The sequence below is a fragment of the Beta vulgaris genome, chromosome 2 (assembly GCF_026745355.1).
Source record: "Beta vulgaris subsp. vulgaris cultivar EL10 chromosome 2, EL10.2, whole genome shotgun sequence".
In the NCBI taxonomy this organism is placed as follows: Eukaryota; Viridiplantae; Streptophyta; class Magnoliopsida; order Caryophyllales; family Amaranthaceae; genus Beta; species Beta vulgaris.
Window position 1 is genome coordinate 48,332,681 of NC_079203.1, and position 22,295 is coordinate 48,354,975.

The following is a 22,295-nucleotide window of genomic DNA, read 5'->3' on the forward strand; positions in this document are numbered from 1 at the left end:
ACTTCTTTGCTTTTCTCTCTTCTACTTTTATGGTCGAAATATTCTAAATTTGACCATAATTGATCACTAATATATTATAAAAATTATGGTCGTGAAAGACTTACTAAATTATCTCAATGTAAAATTTCAAAATAAGTTTTACTAATCAGAGATATTAGTTGTCTATATTATAAAAATTATGGTCGTGAAAGACTTACTAGATTATCTCAATGTAAAATTTCAAAATAAATTTTACTAATCAGAGATATTAATGGTTAATATTATGTACAGGAAAATTCAAAAAAAAAGAGGATTTAGTGATAACTAATTAGAGGGAGTATAAGATTCAAAATAACTATAAATAATATGGTAAAAATGTTACTCTAGTGCTCTAAAACAAACATGAATTGAATTGGATTATTATGCACTCACTTAATCATCATCAAGGGTCAACTCAATAATTGAAAATTTAGATGGTTTCCAAAGGTACATCTTTTGGTTCGTCTAAGTTATCAACATAAAAGTAATTAGTAAGATTAATGACACACAGGCCATGATCCCACATTCTTTCGAATTTGTATTTAATATCAATTACATATGACATAGAAGACATATATATACACACTAAGAATTGTATAATATCCTAGGAAGCATCACGTATTAGTTCTATATCTTTTAACTTGCACATAGAACAAGTTTGAAAACTATTACAAAGATAACCCTGTTAGATGTTTTAGACACAATATGAAGCCAGAATAGATTCTTTCTACAAATTTGTTGTGATTTTCAAGTCTCATATTCGTCTTGTAAATAAGGGTTGCAAAAACTAGCATAGCACATTTGCACCCCTTCATTTCCTTTATTCTTAATTTGACTAATAGATTTGATAACTAGCCATATGATCATAGCCTCATAGGGGATGGAATTCCCCCTAATCTTTCCACCCAACTCCCGTGCGGTCTAGTCAATTAAAAAAAAAAAGTAAATTTAACCTGTACGAGATTCCCATCTAGTACAATCCCTCTTGTCATACTAAAAAGAAAGTCGAAACAAATTTTGGCGTAGAAAATGAATACCATTGGAGTTTGAGGAGATGCTATACAAAGATCCAAGCTAAACGAGGGTGTAACAGATAGCTACCAAAACTTTCGAAGCCTTTTAATATGACCTTTTGAGGTAAGAAAGATGAACAAAATAATGCAGGCATTTGCAACTGCTAGTTCCATTTGAGACTCACTCCCCTCTCTCACTTGCAATTACAAAATATTATCCCCACACTTCGCCATCCTCGTACCTATACATTTATCCCTTAGACCTCTTCTAAGTACCAACAGTTGAATGCCAAAGTTGAGGCATAATCACTAATTAGTATCAACCCCCCAAAAAAATGAAAACCTTTTTTTTTTTCCCCTAGATCCACCAATTGCATTTTGCAACCTTGAGTAAGACGGCCAGCGAGAAAACTGAGCTTTGAAACACCGATTTCTCAGCTAATTTAAGAATGATTGAACCAGGGTCCCACTGCACCATTCACATGGCCATTGCCGTGAATCCCAGCACCATTTGTAAGGAGGTTAGGGGGCAAACCGACAGCCACTGATGGCGGTGGTGCAGCATGTGGAAGCAAATTTGAGTATAACGCATGAGTGTGTGGAAGGGTGTGTGGGCTAATATGAGGACTACCAGCAGGAGAACCCTTGCGCTGTTGTTGGAGGGTATGGATTTGCCTTAAACCTGCTTCATGAATGCCAGCCAAGGTCTCGAGCTCCTTCATTGAAAGAGCTTCCAAGCCAGCACCATATAAAGGAGCATGTCTTGACATTTCTTCCTGAAGTGAAGCCTCAAGGGTATGGATGTATTGCTGCAAGAAAAATGAGGAATTAGTCAGGCCTAACTGTGCCAATAAAACATAAGGATATGAAATTGATAGGCAGCTGTCCCTTAACACAAAAATAATAAAAAAATTCAAAGCTTTTAACATGTAAAACGGAAAAGGCAGTTATTCATTGGACTGAATATAACAATGATGGGGTTGTACTATGAAGTATGAACTCACGCAGAAGATCACTAGGCTTTTGAGCACTTAAACTGAAAACACAACCATTCACACTTCACAAAATAAATTTCAAGATTACGTGGTTAACTACTCAACTCCTCAAAAGTCAAAATTTGAAAACGCACAATTTTACTGAACCACCCTATATTATATGAGTCTGGATCCTCTAGAGTTTTAGTGAAACTCTACAAGGTAGAGTTGTATCTAAACCATAAATTTTAAAATCAAGGGCTCATCTTGGTGGAAGGGAAAGATTTAGGGGTGGATTTTGATGAGATAAAATAGGGGGGATTTTGTAAAGAGAATATATGAGCCACTGATTTTAGATTCAATTGTTGATATTGCTCAAACTCTACCTTATAGAGTTATTTTACAACTCTAGAAGATCCAAACACATATTATATAGGACCAATCACAGATTCCCCCTCAATACTTGATCTCAGCAAGGATATTTCAGGAAAGGTAATCATACACCAATGAAACGATATATCCTGTATAAGAGTTATGTGCGACTAGTATTTCTGGTGGAGGGAATAACACACAGTGTGCATTTTGTAGTTATACAGATAACTTTCGAACCTGATTAAAGTTATACAGTGGCCAATTTGTAAAAGGCAATATAGAAGGATATTATCATTCACACGAAGCAAATGCAATAACACCAAGCATAATGGAAATTTGAAAATCAGTTTTCCTTTTACTAATCAAAAGCTAAAGGCAAATACCTGGCAAGCCTGCAACTTTGACTCCATCCCGTCGATGTATGCTTCACAACGAGCAACTTGCTCCTCCTTCTCTCGCTTCTCCCCTTCAGTTTGGCCAACTGTTTGTGTTAGCCTTCGCACTTCATCCTCCAGGGACTTCCTAATCTCCTCTCTTGAAACATTTTCTGTAGCATATCGTTTTAACTCTTCATCAAATCTTTTCCTTGCAGCTTCAGCGTTTTTTAAACGCTCAGCAAGAGTGTTCTTCTCCTTCACTATTCTCTGTGATATTCACCACAAATGTCAGAAAGCACAAGTCAGCACCACCGTATAAGTAAGCACACCACTTGAGTAGGCCGGAAAGAAAATATCCCAAGCATCCATAAATTGTGATGTTGATGCACAACAAACTCATGTCCAGCTATTAGCATGCACAGACATTAAACATAATCTATTCTACTTCAGTATCTAAAATCTCAAAGCAGCACCGGGTACACAAGCATCACAGTTACAGCCAAAATCACAGTAATGGCCATACTGACATACATGGAAAAAACAATTTCTTTTTACTGCACTGTTTATAAAAGGTCTCAGTCAATGCAGCATAACTTTTATATTTGTCTTACTAGCCATATTGGCCTGCATCAGCAAGTTTATCAGTCATAGCAGCTCTATATCGATCAAAGCCTAGAGATCAAATTCAGCAAGCTAAAAGAAACAATGCTTACTGACCGATACATTGCATAGAGGCAAATCAGGCAACATATAAACCATGATCACAACAGAGCACCTCCCACCACGTCAAACACATAAGAAAAGAGAAATAAAAGATCCCATTACGTGCATTGCCCATCACCTATGCCCACCATAACCATTATTACTGTCATTAAAGATTTTCTTAGCATATATCCATTAGCAAATCACAACAATAGTAAATAGCTGGTCATGTCAGCCTAACAAAAGGACAGAGAACACCGCACCTTCAGCTCATCACGCTTCCTGGACTTCAATTGAGCTAGTTGCACCTCCGCATCATGAAGACGATCCTGCAATGTCCGTTTATCGGCAGTTAGCTTCGTGATCTCCTCATCTCGCTCAGCACGATGCCAATCAAGTTGACTTTCAACATCCTGTATTTGTTCAGAGAGTTCCTTCTTTTCACGAGTAACACGGTCCACCTCAGCCTTCATTTCACACTGGAATTTCATGGAAAAGTCAACGATCAAATGACACAATCACGCAAACACATTCTGCGCAGATCATTGGTATAAGCACAATAAGTACCTTAATACGATTATTGGTAGCTTCAGCATCATTCAACTTCTGTGATATCAGAGCTTTCTCTCTAGCCAAATTAGACATATCTGATTTCCATTCTTCACGAAGTCTGACAATTTCATCTTCACTAGAACATAGTTGGTGCCAAAGTGCTGCGCGATCAACATTTGCAAGTTCAGCAACCTCCCGCATCATGCTAAGAACTGGTCTTATAATTTCTTGCTCCTCACAAACAAGTAATACCAGAATTTCCATATCAAAATCTAATTCTCGAGCACTATCCGTACTACAGGTTGCACGATCAACGAGTCTCTTCAGCATTCTCCCACGATAGGTATCATCAGCATACCATTTAAACAAAATAGTATAAAGCAACTTTACAAAGCCTTTTACACGAGAATCTCTGGAAACTGCCAACGTCTCTGTCAGACCAAGAAGTGTAGTAAAGTCATCTTGGGTGGCTCTAAGTTGATCATTGACCTCTCCCTCTACTACTGCATCTGTTTGCTGCAATGCTTCAGCAAGAAATCTTGCATTATAGCCAACTCTCTGGGAATGCCGTCTCTCTAAGACCATTGCTACAGATGGAGCCATTATGGCCCCACGAGATACAGCTCTCTCAAAAGTCTGAGAAGCATCAACAGCAAGGCAAGGTATGGATAACATTTCAATCAGGAGATAGATATCAGAAAAATGATGACTACCACAAAACGAACGCTCATTCATCACATTTAAGATTTCAGACGGGGGGCCATTTTCACCAAAAAAGAACACCCCGTTAGGCAATGACGAACAATTTACACCGCAATCATCATCGGAGTCGATATCTCTAAGAATAGCTTCTGAAACATCTGCCCAACTATGTACAGTCCTAGTTAGAAAGTCAAGAACACAAGGCGAAATCTCTGGTCCCAGTTGTTTTAACCTTACACGGAGTGACTTAACCTACAGGGAGGAATAAAGAAACATTAGATACCTGAAACAAAAGCAAGCACACAACTGCTAGGAAAGTACCCAAAAAGTCAGGAAATAATAAATTACTCACAGCTTCCTGAAGATGCTGGCAATGAGTTGCAGCCTTCAATACGAAATTTATTGTTGCTGCCAAAGGTTCATCATTTGAGTCAGCCAGAAGTGCAAAAGACTGAAACAAAACACGTTCCCAGACCTCGCTGCTGCACTCTAATTGACTTAAAGCACCAAAGACCTAGTAATATATTCATAAAATAAAATAAAAAAGGAGTTATGATAGGGAACTTCAACACACTTTAGTCATATTTGACCATGAAAGAAAGAGATCAAGCACTCAAGAGGGCTATCTTACAGGTAGCCTCAACTCAGGTTCTGCATCGGGCTTCTGGAGCCTATCAAGAAGCGCAGAAGCAGCAAGAGGATGCTCAGAATGCTCAACCAATTTGGGTACTAAAGCGACAAGATCCGGTTGCAAATGCTTAGGAGCTTTATCCAACACAAGAGCAATCTTTTGTGCAGATTGAGGCCTTCGTCTTGGCTCCGGACATCCTTGAGGGACAGCTCCATCCAATGCTCTCAAAGAATTTACTATCAGTCCTAACAGCTCCTCAGATTGCTCAGGCCACTTAGTCTGAAAAATGAAGTACCACAAGAAATCAAAAAACACCTCATCCAACTTTCAGTATAATAGTTTTAATGAGCAGGAAATTTACCTTTGAGCGAAGAGAAGCTGGTTCAGACAATCCTCGACCAGAAGTTTCTGGTGGAAATGTAGGCTGTCCAGGAATAACTTTCTCACGCACATCAATCTCAGTTGTGCCCATACCTGTGCTTGTCCTCATGCTTTGAACAGCAGCAGCACTGACACTTCCACTGGCTCCAGAATCTAATCTCTCAAACAAAGGGTGTTCAATTTGATCTGTTGCTCCATTTACTCTCTCCGACTCTAGGACTACACTACCATCTGGAGAATCCTTTGAATTTGCATCACACACATCATCACTAGGGCTTTCTTCTGAAGGCTGACAACATTCGACCATTATGTCCAAGAGTAAATCAATAATTGCCTGCTGCAATACTTTCACTCCCATCAACAAATTCATTAAACTTGGAGATGATTCCTCCGATTTGGAGACCTTCTTCCCATCATTGGTACCAGAAAGCTTGGTAGGAAGGAGTAAGCGCTTCACTTTGGCGGGATCATCAAGATAGACACGAAGTCCAGTCAAAAACCCAGCTATAGCACCAGCATCCATTAAAAGCTTCTCTCTTAATGTGACTTGTGGTTGTGAAGGATTATCCCCGTATGTAAGATGAAACCCTGCTCTAGACAAAAGCTTCCTAAAGATGTCCTCTTCATCACCACTTATTCCTTCACTGTCTTCAGAATCTATCAGTTCATCAGGGTCAGTTGTCAGAGCGTCCTGATCATCCTCAGAGGCAAGAACCTGATCAAAATGAAATCAGATATTTGCAACAAGTTAGCAGAGGATAAGCATGCACTAGCAAGCAAAAGCAACAACAGCAATAACATGTGATAAAGAAAAAGAAAAAAGAAAAAGCATTCAATCGAAGAAGGTCAAACAATTAATAGCATGTCACAATAACTCGGCTCTTCTAAATATCTGACATACCATATAAGGCTTTCGCAAGCAAGCAAAAGTGTGCTGAGAGAAACGCATTTTACATGAGAGCTTAAGCAACTGGAGAGATAGTACAGCTAACAGTGTCTAATAGCGACGATTTTCCAATTCCTGAAAGTGAATAGAAAGATGTATTGCACCCACAAACCTTTTTAACAGATTTCGGACCATCTGCGGACGTTTTGGAATACACAAAAGGGTTCTATTGTCATTCTGCCAGCTTATTCTCTGGAAGCTTTGGTTCAGATAACATAAGCAAATATCAAAAGATTCGCACCTTTAAGGAAACACAGGAGAAGCCTATGTCCATTGATTCTCAACTCTTAAAGTTCAAGGTAGTCAAATTATGGTAATAATAATAGATAAGAAGGAAAGTATTTATCAACAAAAACATAAAACGACACGTCTTCTTCTTACTAAACTCATCATTCTTTGTCCTTTTTAGAAGAAAATAGTTGTATATCCAACCCTTTGCCTTTCCCTAATATCTATGTCTTTCCCTTTTGACTTTTACCCATCTTCGTGATCACCAATCTTTTCCCCTTCCTCTTCTTCATCAAAGTTGTTGTCTTCCTTCCCTTTCAGCTTTCCCTTCCCCTGCCCCTGCCTCTCCCTCTTCCTCTTCCTCTACATCTATACATTGTGATGTTTAATCACATTCTTAATACCAAATAATGATAATCCATCAGTTAAAAGACGTAAACTTTCTATGAAGTCAACGCTAAACCAAAATTTCAAGCAAAAGCAAGCCAACAGAACTCCACCATGAAGCAAAATATGCTAAATGAACCACATAAACAGCAAGAGAAACAGTATCAATCAATATGCCAAAAGGCAAACCCATCAACCAAAATCCAGGAACCCCGAGAATGGGAACGTGTCCTTTCATGACTACAAGGGATTTTATGATTAAAATTCTGGCAATTGATAATTTTGTTCCTTTGGTAATTCTACATACATTTATCTATATTCGTATGATCTTGCAATTTAACATTTGATAAGATAAAACAAAACCTAATCAAACTGCATTGCTGAAGTTAATAACTTTAACTCTTCAGAAGGAAAAGGCTAAAATATTGTAAAACTCATGCATTGTATGGGCTAAGAAACTAATCTTATTAATATCCAAAGTTTCTTAGTTGCAACCATACCTAGAAACCTGAGAACCGAGGAAACCACAATACAAAGTATGCACTAAACTCAAGAAATGATAGGAGCTATAAGAAGAATTTACAAAGCGATGTGCATATTGAGTTGCAAGTTATTGCCATTATATATACTATTAGATTATTTGGATAAAAAGGGAGATATACAGTGTACAATTTTTCTATTATATAGTTTGGTTAGAAGTTCATAGCCACTAAATTGACCCAAAATCATCTATGGACGCAAAGGAAAGAAAATTCAATTACCTCCAAGTCAGAGAACTCGAACCAAGGACAGCAATCCAAGATTTCACAGACAAAACCCACAGTATCTCGCAAAAGAAACCCAGCATCTGGTTCTAACATGTCAGAAACCTTCATAAACTGGAGAACCGAATTGTTCCAAGTCTTTGTACAGATAGAGGACTCCTTCCATACAGTCTTGGCAGGATTCTTCTGGTTCACCACAGCCATTCTGTACCTAACCCAAAAATTATTATCAGGATCACTTCCAGCTGATTGATCACTCTCCAGATATATGCATATGGTGTCAAAGGACTCGTAAACGCCTGTGCCATAAAAGTAAAGCCATCAACTAATTACCATCAACCATGCAACAGAGAACATGGGGCAGTAAAGAAGATTTAAAGATTTTGCACCTACCAATACGTAGCTCACATCCTCCAGCCTGAAAGAATTTGCTGAAGATTTTCCTGGTTTCCATTATTTCCTTGAAGGACAAAAAATTTTCAACTTTCCATGTAAACGAACTTTTCTTCCCACTGCCATCAGCCTCACAACTGGTCTCAGAGAAGTCCTCCATGATGGAGGTTTCCTTCAAAATAAGAACTTCTGCTGAGAAAATAACACTGTCCTGCACCAGGAATCCTGAGTCTTGATCAAATAAGCTAGTAAGTGTAACAAATTCACGCCAACCCCAATCCTTGGCAGCTTTGGAGTAGCGGTTTTGTGATTCTTTCGTCACAGATTTCTCCTCCATCTTCTGGTTCACAACTGATAGTCTATGACTAACAAAGCAACTCCAATCACTGGAAGTATTTCGAGAATCCGTAACCTCCAGAAATACAGAGAGATGACATGGAGGTTGAGACTGCCCTGGTAGCACAAGAATATAAGGCTTTGCAGGAAATGAGAAGAAAGGGCCATCATCAAAATTCAGAACCTAGTTTTCTGAGGAACAGACCTTGATATACCAATAAAGCCAGTGATATACAACTATACACTTGCATTGCATGGCCCCCTCAACATCAGATAGATGGCACCTTAAACACAGTTCTATAAAATTGGGTCCAAGACACTCTGCCCAAGAATTTTGGTATGCAATATGATTATAAACTACTTATAAGGAACTTAACATTTACAATCTATGGCCTAGATAAGAACAGAGACAATTTTGAAGAAGGGGAGATACATGTGACTTGAATTGGAATTAGTATATGAAATATGATTCACGAAACAACCAATTCTCCTTTCACTAGATTATAAATTACTTAATTACCAAGGAGTTAAATCTTTGCACCTTTTGGCCTAGGTAAGAACACAGACAATTTTGAAGACGGGGAAATACATGTGACACGAAATACGAATTGAAAATAGAAGAACGGGGGCGGGGCATTATCTCGTCTTCTAAATTGGAATACTATGGAAAATGGAACACTGTTTTCAGCCAACTTATATGAACTATATAATACTGGCATATCTTCAATTCAAACAGAACATACGTATGCAGAAGCACATGAGCATCAAAGCAGAAGACATGGGCAGCTCAAGATATTGATAAACTAGTTGGAAAAGAAAATGACTCATGTACCTCGGGGATAAACAATAAGGCGACAGTCCCGATTGCCAATCTGAAACCTTCTGCTCTTAATGCAAAGTCCGGTAATCTTCCTTTTCTTCAGAAGGTCCTTCAACTTGGTAAAATTATCAATCCTCCAAGTAAATTTCCCGCTATGACCATCTGACTTCCTCGAACTACCACTTCCAGCCCTCACTCCTAAAGCAGTTCCATTCTTAGAAAAATTACTGAACTCCTTGATAACATGAAACGAAGTGCTGAAAACCGCGGTATCATCCACCAAAAATCCTGCATCCGGACCAACAAAATCCAACATCTTCATATAATCATTCCATCCCAAGCTTGTATTATCACCACTCTTATTATCTGCTGCAAACCTCCCATACGAATCCCTCTGCATATGATTCAACCCCGGCTTCTGATTCAACACCGACATCCTAAACAAGCACCAACAACTCCTATCCGACAGCAACACCGTCGTTCCACTACTCTTCTCCGTGTCTTTACTCTCCAAACACATAGACAAATGCTCCACCCCATTCACCGAGCTCTGATACACACTAATCCTCAAATTACACTCCCCAGCAGGAAAAACCGGGCTCATAATCTTCTGAGTCTTAATCATCTCCTTAAACAAACTAAAATTATGCACCTTCCAAGTAAACTTCCCACTCAAAACATCAGACGAAGACGACGACCCTGCATTCCCCACCCCCGAAATCACCCCTCCTCCTCCTCCCCCAACCCCACATTGCACCTCACTATTACTATTATTACCATTATTGTTATTATTATTATTATTATTACTATTATTATTATCCCTTGTAAAACTAACACTCTCATTCAATATCAAAATATCCGCCATTATCAAAATCGAATCCCCATTAAACACAAAGCCACCTTTAGAATCCAGTATACAATTCGACGGCGTAAAATCACACCATCCATGAGATTTTTTCTTACTACTAAACCTATGCCAAGAATCCCTATGTATAGTTTTCGAATCATCCGTAACATTAACAAGCGACAATCGATAACTAGTAAAACACTCCCATCTAGACGAATTTGATGGCGATTTTGTAGGGTCCACAATTTGCAAATAAACCGATATATAACCAGGTAAAGCTTGAGAATCACCTTTTGGATATACTAATAATCGACAATCAAAACCTCCTACCTCAAAATACTTACTCCATAATGCCCTAGCTTTTATTTTCGGAAAATTTGCTACCGTCCATCTACATATTGCCGAAAAATCTCCTCGTTTTTCTACCACGATCGATTCTTGTCCTCCTGTCGCCGTCGACGCCGCCGATAAATCCTCCGATGATGACATCGCCGCCGGAGGATCGCCGCCGCCGCCTCCGCTGCTTGTCGCCGGAGTTGAGGAGAGAGAAATTGCGTCGAATGATGAAGATAAAGATGATGATGATGAAGATGAAGAAGATTGTTGTTGTTGTTGATGAAGGTTTTGTTGTTGCTTCATAGCTATGGTGGTTTTTTTTTTATTTTGCGTTTGTGTGTTTTTATTTTGTTGTTTTTTTTTTTGGAGTTAAGAGTTTCCTTTCTTAGGTTTAGGTTTGGTGTATTTTCTAATCTTATGTTATATTCTCTTTTTTCCTATTTTTTGGTATGTGAAATTTTGGTTTGTTATAGTAGAGAACAAGAGAAGAGAGAGAGAGAAATGGAGGAATTTTTTTTTGGGGAGGATGGGAGAGGTGGGGTGCATGATAACTTTGGCTTTGTGCACATTTATTTTTATGGGAAATTTTAATATTATAATTTATAATTGAGTGTAATATTTAATAAATATTAGAATCATGTTCTTAGTCCTAGGTTATTAGTAATTCAGGTGCTGCCAATGAATATGTATGAATTGTTTTTTTGTTGTTTTTTTAAGGATGATCTTAGTGTTAAAGATTATGACATTATTTTTTCAATTTGAAAATAATTTTATAGATGGTGCATGATTAAAATAATTATGATTCGAGTCTAAATTTTATCTTTTTGTTGTGCGAGAGGGGAACAGGTCCTAAAAAGAAAAATTAAACTAACTAAGAAAATATTATAATGTAAAATTGTAACGAAAGCTTGAGATGGATTAGTGAAGATGGAAATGTGTTTGGTCTTCGTCTTGTTCGGCTCCTTTATTTGTCAATCAATCTCCAGTTTTGTTGCTTTCGCAAAAACAATGTAAATCTGACAATACAATGTGGAAGTAATATTTGTGGGTGAACTTGATGCACGATCGACTTGACTACACTCACTTCCTTAATAACTTTCACTATATAACCCACATGAACATGAGAGAGATTCATCGATTTGAATAATCAAATTTTCTATATATTGCATTACTCCTTGCCAGTGCAATTCTTTTTAAACCCATTAGCATATTAGCTCGATTAGAAGAGCATACACTAAATTTAGTGGAGAAAATTTGAATAGCATACCCTTTGTATATAATCAACACCCTATCTCTTGCTGGACTGAGTGAAACATTGTCAACCTTATCAGTGTATGTCATACTAGTCCATCAAAAAAATAAGTAATTAAAAATAATTTCTCTCAAATTGTTCTTGTAAACAACAACGAAATAAGATACGAACTATAAAAATAACAAGAAAATAAAGCAGATTACCGAAAAACTAAAGACAAAATAGGCTCTTTAAGTCCAACATAATTCAAGGGCAAGTCACACCACTTAGATCATAAAGGATGGTGCAACAAAGCTTTTTCGAAATAACAAAAATCATTGAAACCTTTTTTAGCATAATGAATGTTGAAAATGGCTAATCAGTCTGCCAATCGCTTAGCTTATTGATGACATTGAGAAATATGCATTGTTGTCCTCGTTCTTCTTGTCCATTTGAAACTCGTTAATGACAAAAGAAATGATGATATATGATATTCTAAATAAGCAATAATAATCTTCCCTTTGAAATTGAAGGACTTCAATGTTCTTAATCCACACTGAAGGGAATATACCTCGTGAATATTTTCGCATTAGCCTTTAATATAAATGTACTTAAGGCAAGTTAAAGTTAATTCTCACGAAGAAGCTAAACATCTAGTCTGGTTCACCAAATATGAAGTTCTAGACGCGTCACTAAGAAAACCATTTCGAAATGTATGGTAAATATACTAGCATTTTTATCTGGTCCGAGTACCAAAGAAATTTTGGATATTTAATATGAATAATTATATATTTGACATAACATGAAGTTATAATTAGATCTGAAGCTCCTACTCGTTATTATTGGGTCTAAAGATATCATAACTTGTTGAAACAATTGAAGGATATTGATAATTAGTGTTATTGGATTTCAGTGATTGGAGGTGACAAGACCCAACCGGGTTCAATAAAGTTTGGGCTTAGGAATATTTTAAATTCCAATTATGGGAAAAATAAGTCATTTTTGGGACTTTTTTTAGGATTAAAAAGTATTCTTCAACCTAAATTTGTTTGAGATCGAAAAAGGTCCGACAAACACTATGTATTGTTGACCGGAACGATATAATCAGAAGGCTGCTAGGAGAGCCCAAAGTTATGGTGGGTTGAGGGTTTACACTACGTCGTCAAGCAATTGACAGAAAAAATAAAAAAGAGAGAAGGAGATATACATAAATAAAGTACCAGTTTATAGTTTTGCACAGTCTCCACTTATTGAATGATGTGCCTCCACTTATTGAATGAACCATGTACATACTCCCTCCATCCCAAAATATAGTTCTTATTTCTTTTTGCACGGTCTCCAAGACGTACCTTTGACCTACGATATCTTTTATTTCGTATTAGTAAAAAATATAAAAAGTTGATATTGTGAATGTACACAATGAGACGAATCTAACAAGTACCTAACGTCAGTATGTTTTAGTCTATACATTAACGAGTATATTTGGTCATAAAGTTTGTAAAATTTGACTCCCGAAATAGAAACATGAACTATATTTTGAGACGGAGGGAGTAATAATATACTTGAAGTTATTTTCTGTATTTTAAAGCTCTCATTTTGCTTACTAAAGCCTTGGGTGCATTGATTACCATGTACATTAGTACATCTGAGTATATAAGAAAAATTAAATTGTTAGCTGGCAGCCTCCCCTTGCAGTTGCTTCAAGTTAAACTTTGATGGTTAAGTTATTGACTCATCAGCCGTCGCTACCGGTGTTGCCATTTGCAACTCCGGCGGTTTTCTTGTGGCCGCTCAAGTTTATCGATTTGGCCAAACCTCAACTCTCGTTGCTGAAGCCTGTAGATTAAGAAATGGACTCATACTTGCCATTCAGCAACACATTCAAGATCTATACAGTGAAGGAGATAATCAAGTAGATGAGTGCTGCAAGGGCATTACACTTGCCCTTGGACTATCCAAACCCTAATTGATAACATTCGACATTTGCTTCGTTAGTTTAAATTCCACACCATCAAGCATATTTTTCTAAAAGCTAATCGGGTAGCAGATCTTCTATAAAAAAAGGTCACAATAATTCTGTTGCTTCAATTGACGTGGATATTTCTATGGAATCTTTGCTAAACAAATTAGTTCTTATTGATTCGTTAGAAGTCTCCTTGAGAGAAGGGTGTCCTAAACTCCTAACTTTCATTATGTAAAAAAATTAAAAATAAAAATTGTATCATCAAGTATAGGAATGGCAATTGGGTCCGAATCCGATCCAACTCCGACTACATCCGATGGAAAAAATCCGACCCAAGTCCGAAAAAAATAGTCCGAATCCGAGTCCGATTTAAAAGTTCGAATCCGAATAGGAGGTGGGTCGGACTTGGACCCTCCACAGGGCCCGATTGAGTCCCACCCGCATCCGATCCGGCTTATGATCCGACCCGAGTCCGATCTAAATTCGATAAGTATCCACCTTTAAATTTAAACCTTTTCTAAGTTTCTAACACTTGGGAGTTAGTAGTTAATATCGAAAATCAAAGCCCAATGGCCATGGTCCAATACAACCCATCACTCCCAAGTCCTACACTCCCACTCCCAACAGTAAAAAAAAAGAGTAAAAATTCAAATTGTGAACCCTAATCTCTACTGCTACAGCCTTCATTCTTCAATCTTCATTCTCACTCTCTAATCTCTATTCTATATGGGAAGAGGGGTAGGACACCAAAATATTAGAAATCTTATTTTACCCTCATTACACCTCTATTCTAATAACTACTTACTTTAATTAAAAAATAAAAAATTTAAAAATAAAAAAAGAAACTACCTAATTAATTTTAAAAATAAAAAAAGACATTACCAAAAGAAAACCATCAACAATTAAAGTATCCCTAATTTATTCGATATAATTAACAATTAATTTTCTACGTCATATTTAATTTAATTTAATTTTCTACGTCGTATTTTCGCACGCATCACGTGCATATAAAAACTAGGCTCTACTACTACAGCCTACAGTCTTCATTCTTCGAGCCGTAAGTCACCAGACGCACCGCCGGACACCAACGACGCACCGCCGGATGCCAGGCGCCAGACACTAGACGACGACATCGCACTTTGTCGGACTCACTCACACGTATTAACGGTAATATTTTCAGTTTTAATTTTTCATTTTAAGATGAGAATTTCAGCTTCACATTTCTGTCTAAATTTTTTCGAATTTAAAGATGAGAATTTTTTCAAATTTAAGAGAATTTCAGTTTCACATTTTTGACTAAATTTTGTCGTCTACCTTCTTAACTATAATACTTACTCCTTATTTCAGAAAAATGAATCTAAATTTTTTTTTTCTAAAAAAGTGAAATTTAGCAGGTCGGACTCGGAGGTGCACCAATTGGGTCGGACTCGAACTGAAACTTTCGGAGGTCCGAATATTCGGACTTCGGAGGCGGGTGCTATAAATTTTGGTCGGATCGGATGCAGACTTTGTGTATTCGGGGTCGGATGCGGTTTCGGATCCTAAATGGAGGTCCGATTATGAAGTGGGACGAATTCGGATCTAGCTACATCCGCCCCGAGTCCGACCCATTGCCATTCCTAATCAAGTAATGACGTTTGTTTATTTGGGGAAATGAGTTCATCTACACATACTCTCAACCAAGGGATTGTATTTCCCACCCACTTCACAAAGGGCGAACAGCCCCCCCCCCCCCCAAACTAGTCGTATGGGGTGGGGTGCTTGTGGTAAGTTGCCAGAGGAGCAGATTTGACTCGGCACAACCTAACGATACATCCAATACCTATGATCTGTGCTTAGAAAGCAAAATCTACAGCGAAATCCCTACCGTCCAGAGGCACTTAAGGCGAGGGCCATTCCGATCTTCTTTATTAAAATAAACTACATGTAAGCAATTCAAAGCAAAGCTTAGCTCTACACCATTGTCTTCAAAATCAGGAAAAAAAAGAAGCAAATCCTTCCAACTTTTGATTTTTGCCTTCGCCACATTCACCTATATACTTTTTGCCAATAGAAAAGAAAAGAGAGCATCTTTGTAACCATAATTTTTGTTATGTTGCATAAAAATCAAAGAGAACTATGTACACAGGAATTCAAGAGAGAATAGCGAAGTGACACTTAGAACAAAACAAAAAGGATTCAAGGGTAAAATTCAACACCCAAAATTACAAAAGTCCTACAAACATTACACAGATAACATCATCTATATATTCACAGGCACAACAAAGAGAAAAAAAAAAAAGCAGAATATCTTCATTCTTCCACCAAGCAGTGGCGTCTGATCATCTCAGTTCAGACAGCTCGGTAGTGCAGGTCCGTGACAGATGAATGCAAGCACAATATATATGATAATTAAGAGAGCAAAAATCAGCAAAACCCTGCAAGATCAACCATAGCATGATATAAGAACAACTTTCTTACATACTTGACGAGAAACACCACCCAATTACCAATTAGATTGTGAAACCTCAACGCCTGAGTTGATATAAAAATTGAATGCAGGAAATGCCACAACACAACATTTATAAGACATCACCTAAGATTTGAAAAGAAGGAAACAGATATATAGGTCTGAATACATACATTAGTTTAAAATTTTTCCACCACACATTGCTTCTAAAACGACGAGCCTGCTTTCTGAAGCGAAACGTATTTCCTTGCAAGTTGGCAGTTTTATCAACTATCAGCTCCAAGCGATCACCTCTATCTAGCACTTTATCAATGTTCTCTATCATGACATTCCTCACCTAATAATGCAGGAGATGATATACAAAGCAAGTCAATCAAAGTAAAAAAACACATCTGACAGCAGGATATATAACTGAGCGTCAGATACACGCCCAAGACCAAGAGACAACACAAAGATCAACTTCCCTATGTTACTCAGACTCGGGAATGTTTTTTTTAAGCGTTTGACTGAAGTACTTTATGAAAATTTTCCTTTACTTGGCACATATGCATATCAGAGTGACGAGGATTAGACACAAATACTTGAGGTAAAGTGAAGAATCCAAGAAACATAGTAATTTCCATGCTTAAGGGAATGAAGATCCGAACACATCTCCACAAGCAGAATTTCATTTTTAACAAAGCTCACACTATTGATTAAAACAGTAATGCATTCAAATTAGCTGGCTGGCATTTACCTGATCCATTTCACCTCTTAAACGATTAATTCTATCAGCACTTGGGTCACTTGAATAGTACTCCATTTGCTGACTCAGAACCCTTGAAAATTCATCATTCATGGCATAGGCTTGGGCCGTAAGTACAGCACGTCCATAAGTCCTCACAAATCTTTGATGTACGTCTTCAAGAAATGCGAATGGTATTCTACCTGAACACATCCAAAATTATAAAAAAAAGGAGTATTAATTATTAAACTAAATGACAAGTAAATTATGTGACTAACCATTATCTGTACTTCCAGGTAACTAAATGGGGCAATATTGAGAGGCAGTGAATGCAAAAATTGGGCATAAAATAATCAGGAATTTTTTTCCAATGAGATGGCGTAAGAAATAGACAATTTCAAGGGACCTATTGCCCACATATATACCATATTAATGTTTGTCTTAAGTTTTTTTTTTTTAAAAAAAGGGCTTAACATAGATTAGTTACTACTTGGAAAGCTACAAACCAAAATGCAGGCACCAAACAGAAAGCATTGTCTCCCATACTATCAAATACTGGGACAAAAGAACCAATGATACAATGCCATGGAAGTAAACTATCTCATAAACCAGCCAACCATAGCTGAGCAAGATAATCACATGTGATATAAAAATTAGGACACTTTTGTATTCCTTTAATTGTATCTAAAAGAATTTTTAGCATTCAAGTACGTATAATTTAGGAGTTATTAATTATCCATCATTGATTAGGCCTGCTCATCCTTCTGAATAGCGTTTTTGTAATGGTAACATTCCTATGGAGACCTAAAGGACCTCCGTCATGTTAAACTTAGGGTGTGTTGTCTTCACCTATACTTCACTTATCTAAACTTATTGGACCATATTTAAACTTATTGGCACTTATTTAAACTTATTTATCCTACAGTAAGTAAAAATAAGGGGAGAAGGACAACGCTTTACTCTAAACCTTACGATCTAATGATCGTCACCATTCCTCTAACTATACAGCTCATAATAAAGCATAAGACAGCACTAACCTCAACGGACTTAGTACATATTAGCCTTCATGATAATCACACTGTACGTAAGATCTTTCAGCCAGCATTCTATGATCTACTTATTACTGGAATGAGCTTTTACTTGATTTACCCCACCCTCCTTCACTGCTCCCTAGCTATTGTTGCATATCTTGTCTTAAACTTATTATACCATTGAAGGTGCTCCTAAATCAGAATTTAGTCCGCGAACACACTCTGACTCAACTAACTTAGAAGTGTCTATTACACCTATGACCCAAAAAATATATACTTCCTTCATTTAGATTTAATTGCAACATGGGGGAGGCACGGGAATTAAGGAGAGGAGAGAGAAATAAATAGAGGGACCCGTGTGATGAAGAGAGAGATAGAAAGAACTAGATGCCGAATAAAATTTGTACTTTGGTACCATGAGATGCATGGCCACTTTACTAGGATGACCGATGATTTTCGTCCCTTAATAGTTAACATAAGCACCAACATTCCCATGCAGAATTTAATGAAAGAAAGGTAACGGCCATTGTCGTTCCTAAAACTTATAAACAACTTCAACATACTTTTACAATACTTAATAAGTTTGCTAAGGTAATGAAACATTATATTCCAGTGAATGCCAATAGGAAATAGCTGGCAGTGCCTAGCACCTCTCTGTTTGTTGCAACTCCCAGAAATTGACAGAAGAGCCAGTCAAATTCCCACTATGGCACACCCAAAAAGGGAAATTCAAACACCACTGCAAGCAGCCAGTTTACAAAAGTTCCATCACATGGGAGTATGGGATAGTTAAATAAACAGCTTGGTTCCCATACATACTTCATCATTATATCCCAAGAAATTATAAAATTGTATATTCAAACCGTTCAAATCGTTCACATTTCAACTAACCACAAAATCAGAGGACTACGGACTACTGAGATATGTATTATACCCTATTTTCAAGATCTACAACATCTTCAAGTACTTGAATCAACATTCTCAAATAAGAATCCCCATATGAGGTTTTTTGGATTAGGATTTCTTCAAAAACTTTGAATTCTACTATAAACTACTACTAACAAAATATAATCACAGAATTTACCTGGTATATACATTATACTCCAACAGTTTTTTAAAATGCCCTTAAAATAGAAATTTCTTTTTCCTTTTGAAGAAAAGGGATTATTGGCATACTACCCTCTAATCTATCCTTCTCCAATTTCCATAATATACCTTTTACGTCTCCAAGACACATCATAAATAATTGAAAATTTCTTTTTTCAGTTATATTATGAGTTTCAACATACCCCAGCTCACTAATCAGCAAGCGAAACTTTAAACTTGACCGGCCTGTTTGATATGCGATCATTAATTGCGGTAATGGCAATAAAGTTAAGTGTTAGTTTGTAAGAAAATCTCATGCCAATATCCGAAGTAATGTAACTTTATCCTCAAATATCTATTTTCCTTCATAAATATCCATTACCACTTAGGGGTCGTTTGGTTCACTATCTTTAGACTTCAAGAAATGGAATAAATTATCGATTCCCTTTATTCATGTTTGGTTCAACCCCTCATCAATCCCTTAAAATTACTTGACGGATTCCCCCAATTTGTTAACTTTCCTTCCCCCTCAAGTAACAAAATCCATTACTTGAAGGTAATGGTTACCCTTCATTTTCATTCCTTAACTTGAACCAAACACTCAATCAGGGTAGCTATTTTTGTTACCATTCCCCTCCTCTATTTGTATCTATTCCCTTTCCATTCCATTTCTTGAACCAAACGACCCCTAATACATGAAAATTTCTTAACAAATTAACACTACGGCTCACTAATCACCAAAATACTCCGGCTCACTAATCACCAAGCAGAACTTAAACCTTAATCAGTCCGTTTCGTAGATGCATTACCATCACCCCACGTATGACCGCTTACAAAACAGGCCGTAAGAACTAAGCTCGACTTTAGCTCAACTATACCGGTATTTGAACAACTTATTCATCACTCAAAATTAAACCCAACAAAACCCCCCCAATTTTTGGCCAATCACAATCAAGAAGCAGAAGAAAAATCATAATCCATACATAATCAACAGTTCAACACATACCAAAAAATAAAAAAAAAAACTCAATCGTGCTGTTAATTTAAACATCTAATCACAACCCAAATTAATATTCAAAAAAAAATCCCAAATTAACAAAATCAGGAAAGAGAAACATACGGCCAAGAGAGTCGTCAGCCATGCAAAGAACAGAAAGACCATCAGTGCGTTTAAGGTGGAACACGTATCGATCCTGAGAGTACGACACATGGGTATCGTTATTTCCGGGAGTTTTCTCGAGAATTTGCTTCGCAATTGCACCGGCGTTCGTAGTTGTTGCGGAATACTCCGCTAATACCACCGTTCCACGAGCTACCATCCCGTATAATATCGCCATTTTTGAGGTTTAAGCTTCGTTTTTTTTCTTTTTACTATTTTTTGGTATGTGAGAAGTTTTAGTTGATGGAAGACATGGGTGTGTGAGGAAGTAAGAGAATTTGGTGGGTTTTGGATTTGCTGAAAAAGGGGTTTTAGGGATTTTGATTTGGGTGGTTTTTGGCGGAATTTAGTTGTTTATGGTTGAGTGGGATTGTTTCGAGGTTTTTAAATTTTGAAAGGGTTTTCAATGGGGACCCAAAAAATGACAGTGGTTGACACTTGACACTGAACGTCGACAAGTATCTATAAGTTAAGACAATTATTTCTTCAATTTTAAGGTAGGGAGAAACGTTCTAACCGCATCGTAACCTCGTATAAATTGACTTGATTTGGGTTTTCAGGCAAGGCCTTTTAGGAGTGGGTTCCCCCTCCCTCCAAAGTGCCCCTATTGGGATTTGATCCCACAACCTTAAGGTTATGAGATACAAACCAAACTACTCGACTAAGTACTACTTGATTAGTTAAGACAATAATTTACATAATACTAAGTATTACATGTATATATCAATAAACTAACCGACCAAGTAGTACTTGGTTTAGTGGTTTGGTTTGTATCTCACAACCTTGAGATAGTGGGATCAAACCCCATTAGAGGTACTTTGGAGGTGGGGATTTCCCTTTATCATTCCCCCTACTCCCAAGAGACCTCGCCTGCAAGCCCGAACTGGGTTGACCTGTGCGAAGGTACGATAATGTTAGGACGCCTTCTCCTTACCTTTTTTTTAAAAAAAATAACCACATTGGAAAATAAGATAATATTGAAGTTTGTTATGCCTCATGGCGTGGTTGTTTATCTCCCAAATGAAGAGTATAAATCAAAACTTGGCAACATTAATTGGTAAGAGAGGATGGGGGAATTTGGGTGTCTTTCATATCGCCGCGCTCATCCCTTATTAAACAAGGTTGATCCAACCCATTTTTGTCTATCAAGAAAAATAGTCATTAAAACAATTAAAATATTGGATAAATATGTTTTTTAAAGGTAAGATGAAGTCCCTTATATGGAGGGAGAAAAGTAGGGATCCCTTGTTGCAAGGGGTGAGACTTGATCATAAGATATTTGGGATCGAAGGTGAAGCCAACACCACTAAGCTATCACTTGCTGCTTAAGGATAAATATGTTATCTTGTATATAGAGAAGGTGATACACAATATATGAATATAATAACTAAACGAAAATGACGAATAACTAAATGATTAGAGCATCTCTAACGTGTCCAATAGGTTTTGGAATCAATTCTCTTGATCTAACCCTTGACAAGTTTTATTTTTTTGACAAGTTGGGATCCTATTTATTTCCCCTAACTTAACTCGTCAATGTTTCTTCTTAGAAAAAAATAGTAAACATTTCTAACCATGTTATAGACTTATATTACTTGTGTGCTTCATATACATCATGGTTAAAACATAAATTGGTACAACCCCTTAAAAAGTTTTCTGTGCCTTCTCTCCATAAAACCTTCCTCCCAAAACAAACCCTAGGAACTCGCCGGAGTTCCGGCGCCGCACGAGCTGCCGGTGTATTCCTATAGTTTTTCGTCTAGTTTTTTCGTTTTTCTTTTGGTGGTCCTTCTAGTTTTCAGTTTCTTCGAAGCCGGAGTTTTCTTTGTTCTTTGTTTCTTCTTTATTGGTGGCTCCTGCTTGGTCGGTTTCA

General features: G+C 37.2%; 2 protein-coding genes across 2 annotated transcripts; both read right to left on the reverse strand.

Annotated features, from left to right (window-relative positions):
* Window positions 1-1,112: 1,112 nt before the first annotated feature.
* Window positions 1,113-11,563, reverse strand: LOC104909028 (hypothetical protein). Its single transcript, XM_010698208.4, has 10 exons — window positions 9,609-11,563; window positions 8,441-8,893; window positions 8,045-8,346; window positions 5,703-6,437; window positions 5,342-5,620; window positions 5,063-5,224; window positions 4,024-4,962; window positions 3,720-3,935; window positions 2,761-3,021; window positions 1,113-1,840 (listed from the first exon to the last, which is right to left on the reverse strand). The coding sequence occupies exons 1-10, from the start codon at window positions 11,080-11,082 to the stop codon at window positions 1,475-1,477; spliced, it is 5,187 nt and encodes a 1,728-aa protein (XP_010696510.1). The 5' UTR covers window positions 11,083-11,563; the 3' UTR covers window positions 1,113-1,474.
* A 4,541-nt stretch (window positions 11,564-16,104) lies between these two features.
* LOC104909018 (vesicle-associated membrane protein 711) lies at window positions 16,105-20,849 on the reverse strand. The gene is made up of 4 exons (XM_010698198.4): window positions 20,384-20,849; window positions 17,159-17,349; window positions 16,596-16,759; window positions 16,105-16,390 (listed from the first exon to the last, which is right to left on the reverse strand). The coding sequence occupies exons 1-4, from the start codon at window positions 20,598-20,600 to the stop codon at window positions 16,300-16,302; spliced, it is 663 nt and encodes a 220-aa protein (XP_010696500.1). The 5' UTR covers window positions 20,601-20,849; the 3' UTR covers window positions 16,105-16,299.
* Window positions 20,850-22,295: the final 1,446 nt, after the last annotated feature.